This window comes from Berghia stephanieae, chromosome 13 (assembly GCF_034508935.2).
Source record: "Berghia stephanieae isolate SIO BIC M18660-M18661 chromosome 13, UCSD_Bste_1.3, whole genome shotgun sequence".
NCBI lineage: Eukaryota > Metazoa > Mollusca > Gastropoda > Nudibranchia > Aeolidiidae > Berghia > Berghia stephanieae.
The window spans coordinates 30708487-30713486 of NC_088372.1; the positions used below are offsets into that span (position 1 = coordinate 30708487).

At 38.6% G+C, this 5000-nt stretch overlaps 1 protein-coding gene across 3 annotated transcripts in view; it reads left to right on the top strand.

Moving 5' to 3' along the window:
- Window positions 1-5000, top strand: part of LOC144958829 (uncharacterized) — a 199136-nt gene that overhangs the window by 152155 nt on the left and 41981 nt on the right. For all 3 annotated transcript variants that reach the window (XM_078891050.1, XM_078891051.1, XM_078891049.1), the window contains 2 exons: window positions 847-1105; window positions 1523-2609. In XM_078891050.1, the coding sequence (XP_078747176.1) occupies window positions 847-1105; window positions 1523-2609 (1346 nt within the window). The remainder of the gene's footprint in view (window positions 1-846; window positions 1106-1522; window positions 2610-5000) is intronic.

Consider the following 5000-nt stretch of genomic DNA (forward strand, 5'->3'; position numbering starts at 1 on the left):
GTTTGTTCTTTGTTGTTGTTGTTTGTTTGTTTTTTGTTGTTTTTTTTTTTTTTTTTGTTTTATCTTTCTTTTTTTTTTTGGTCGGATGACTTGGCTGAGAGGGAAACAGCCGAATATATAGTATTGGTTTTGAAAGATGTTATTATTTTCCCTTGTAAATCATCTCTCTGGTGTGTACTTGTATAGTATTTAGTTTGAATATGTTTTAAAACAATTTTTAGGGGCATTCCTCTTTGTTGGATCCTGTACTTGTGTGTGGATGAGACTTTAAGGTGATCTCAAACTTAAGTGCACTACTACATCTGTTCCCCATAATTTGTCATTTCCATTTACTTCCTTTTTACTGGCGACGAAATGACGTAAATGTGTCACAAATGTCGTAAAATTCTAAGTCCAAAAAAAAACAGCCCAACCTAATACAAATATCTACGTGTTCAGGGCAATATTTTTTGGTGTGTCTTTATCTCTTTTTCTTATGGTAATTTTTACCATTATTACGCTAAAATGGGACGGGATAAAGAAGTTTTTCCCTGCGCTTTCCTCATAGATAGTTGTTTTGGAAGGTGGGTGGGGTATTAAATATTTAGGTTTAATTCATCATCAGAACAGAACGCATCAACAAAGTTCTTCCAAGAGCCTTCTCTGGTGACAGCTACCTCAATAATCATGCCAGGCTATGCTAACCTCTTTAACTGCCAACTCCACCGTTCTTCCCCAAGTTCCAATCTGTCTCCCTCTTTTCCTCTTCCCCGTATTGCTCTTTTTTTAATGTTTGATTGATTGATTGATTGATTGATTGATTGATTGATTGATTGATTTATTTATTTATTTATTTGCAATCCACAGCCTGTAACCACCGAGGAGGTAGAGAAGGCTGCTGCCTTCACACGAATCTCGCCGCTCGCCATGAGTATGGTAAAACCCCCGGATCCGGAAATACTTAAGGGACTTCCGCTCAAGGACCAGCGCCAGCTGATGGCCGCGCATGCCGAGATGTGCCTCTCCCAGTGTTCTTCGAGGTCACAATCTAGGTCAGGGTCAATCGCCAATTTGGAGTCTTCCCAAGACTCATCCAGGCGGAGCTCAATGGATAATTCCGGAACAGGTCTGTCTTTTTTTTTCAATTTCCTGTTACGTAAGAAGGGATATTATGGTATTGGGTAAAAGAAAATCTGAGAGAGGGACGATCATCATCATCATCATCATCATCATCATCATCATCATCATCATCATCATCATCATCATCATCGTCGTCGTCTTCGTCGTCGTCTTCGTCGTTGTCGTTTCCACCTCCTCTCCTCGTCCTCCTCCTCTTCCTCCTCCAGCTGTCTCCTTCCTCTTCTTCTTCTTCTTCTTCTTCTTCTTCTTCTTCTTCTTCTTCTTCTTCTTCTTCTTCTTCTTCTTCTTCTTCTTCTTCTTCTTCTTCTTCTTCTTCTTCTTCTTCTTCTTCTTTCTCTACCGCCATCTTGTCATTTTTAAATTTGACAGTTACATGAATTGTTTGCCACTCTCTATCCTTCAGATGCCACCAGCCACAGCACTAAAGGCATTCTCAAATCAGACTCCAACAAAGACCTGTCCCACGAAATTCACGGTATTCTAAAATCAGGAGACGCTACCGGCTCCTCTTCTTCGTCCTCCCAAACTTCGACCCCAACATCCAAGAGCATCCTCAAAGTCAAATCAGAAGACAACCGCTCAGAACAGAGCACCACCTCAGACGAGGAAGAACATAAAAGTATTCTAAAAACTACTGCCCCAACCTATTCTTCCGGGTCAGACGATAATAGCAACAACAATAACGAGGGCGTCCTCCAAGGCCACAGGTCAAGGTCGAATTCTCAACCTTCAGGAATTCTCAAACGTGATGAAAACGCGTCAAATTTATCGTCTTCAAATTCAAACTCATCTCAGAAACCCACTCGGGGTATTCTGAAAACTCCGTCTCAGGAAAAAGTCGACGAAAACGGCGGCGCCGTAGCGATCAAAAGCGCATTGCGCCGAGGATCTTCGGATATCGATGATACTACGTCATCATCGTCATCGTCAACGCTGAAAAGTGCTCTCAAGCATCCCTCGTCAAAAGAAGGTAGTAGCGATATTGAGGTAGTGAAAGAGTATGATGGAGTTGGCCAGTTCACTAAAGGGAATTCTGGTGATAGCGTGTTGGAAAGTTCGAAAACGCGTGTAAACGATTTGGAGACGGATTACAGTGATCAAGACAAGGATGAAATTATATACGTGTCCGAAATATTGAGTAGTGATCATGTTGGTGATTCGAAAACGGATAATGTTGTTGTGGTTGATGGGAATGAATCTATTTCGAAAGGATCTGCCAATTGTACGGATAATGAAGTAAAGAAAACGGAAACCGGTAAAGTGTGTTCTGTGGATACGGATAAGGACAAGGAGGATAAGACATTTGAGAGTAAGGAAGGATCAGTGGATAAGAATGGCGTGGAAGATAAGAATAATGATGAAATCACGGACAAACAAGAATCGGAAATGACTGAGGGAAGTGAAAGTAGTTCCGGTGAATTATTGGAGGAAACACCTCGTTCCAGGATCAAAAAGAAAAGATTTGCGGACCGAAAGGCTAGGAATGAACGGTGAGTGTAATTTTGATAAATTTAATTTATAACATGGGAAGCTCTCGCCCTGTCCTTCTGGTTCGGAAACAAACTAGTGTGCTAATAATGTGACGGTTTCAAATTCAAGTGGGCTCTCCTATCATTTTATTTTTTTTTTTATAACGCATGATGTTAACTTTCCCTCACTTATAAAAATGTCCAACAACAAATTTCGTTCAGCATACATTGTCGTTGTTTCATGTTTATCGTGTAATCTTTAACATATTATGACGGGTAGCCCTATTCGTCCTTAAGGTCGAATAGCTTCAACCGTGGTTGCCGTACGTACGGACAAATCGTGTTGCTCGCACTATTCGTCCTTCACACTAAAGCTGGGCAATATTCCGTTTTTGCTTTTACTGAGCTGGATTCGAATCCACGTAATTACATGATATATATCCGTATCGTCTTAAATGTTTCACAAACCCCACCTCCTCTGTTTGTGAGTCAAATAATCAGTTATGTGTGTTTTTTTTTGAGGTGTGTGTGTGTGTGTGTGTGTGTGTGTGTGTGTGTGTGTTAATTTCGTGGGGTTTTTTTGTTTGTTTTTTTCTTCTGGGATATGATTTTTATTCCAGAATGGTGATTGATTTCTTATAAGGAACAATTGTCGTGTTCTCCTATTGGTAAGTATCCAATTCAAATACCTGCTCGAGAGTTTGGGTTGGCTAGGCACAGAGGAAGATTCGGCAGGTTTTCTTTGTTTTGGTTTCTTTTTTTTTTTTGTTTTATTTTTTTTTTTTGGAGGGGGGGGGGGGGGGGGGTTGTTGTTGTTTTGTTTTGTTTGCTGTTGTTTTTTGTTTTTTTAGGGGGGGGGGGGGGTTCTTTTTTATTTGTTTTCTCTTGTTGGTATTTTCCCTGCTTTTGTTTGATTTGTGTGTGTGTGTGTGTGTGTGTGTGTGTGTGTGTCTATTGTGTGTCTACGTGTGTTTTGCCTTTTTTACATTTTTTTTTCAATCTATAATAGTGGGTAAGCACTCAGTAACTATTTGTTTTAAATGACTAGTATTCAATTTGTCAAAATATTATATTAGTCATAATAGTATAAGCAGCGCAAGAAAAAAAAACACCAAATTTCTGTATCTGTTAAGAAGCAGTTTTATAAAAAAATGTTATAATCTTGATAATTCAGTGAGTGCCATCAATAATAGCTTGAATTTAGCCAAAATTTTTGAACGATGTCGATACCTGTCCTTTAACTTCAGAAAATTTTGTTATAAGTTGTACAGTCTTGAGTAGACTAGCTGTATGACATAATGATAGATTTAATTCATGGCGAATTCAATGCGTTTTCAAATTGGCAGTAAACGAGGTAATTGTATAGACGGGATGGAATTTGGCGGCTTTACAACACGCAAATTAATTCCAAAGCCGAAAGCACAACCCCTGCATTTAAACTTATCTCCATAGACGATGTCAATATATTAAAGATTAATAAAGGACACTAATACCAAGTCCTCAATATTTTCAGTACTTCATTCGTTAGCTAATACTATTATTTGGTATCCACTTTTGCCCTGACGAGAAGTTAGAATGTCAACGGGCTGGGATTTAAAATGTCAACGGGTTGAAACTGGGTGAAATAGAATGATACAGAACATAAAAGCCCAGTTCGGCCTAAGAACAATAACTTGCCTATGTTCTTAAACTCAGAACAAGGGGTAATGTTGTCAGGGGGTTGGGGTTGTTGTTTTGATCTGGGTATGGTCTGATAAAGTTACGATTACTGGCCAAAAACAAATTCCTAACTTTAGTTTAAAATTAAAAAATAGAAAGACGGAAATATATACATAATAAGATTGATATATTTAAAACAATGGTTACAAGAAAAATAAATCCACGATTTTTCTCAATAATTCTGTACTCAAACAGCTTTGTATGCAAATGCTGTATTCCAGATGTGTAATTTGGCTTATCGCCACTCAAGGTGGTATTTCAATAGATAGTATTACAACTAACGTGTCTATGTACGCAGTGATACAGACCTGCCAAGCATTCGACTTATTGTGTTATAGTGGAAAAAAGAATACCGTTTCGAAAGGGATTTGTGCTGCATTGTAGGTTAACAAACACGCAGGTCTGACATCCGAATCCACTTATGGGCTGGTTTAACATTGTTGTATAATGTATTTTACGTCATTTTTTAAAAGATTTCTATTACAAGAATGAGCCCATAAGGAAATGGTTATCAGACCTAAAAATAATTGCACGTCGATCCACGTCAATTTTAAAACCATCACCATCACTACCACAAGCGCTTTTACAACATTATCATTACCATCAGAATCGCTACCACCATCAATTGCACAATATCATAAGTATTATCAGCACCACAATCAATATCACCACCACAGCATTATACCAACCATT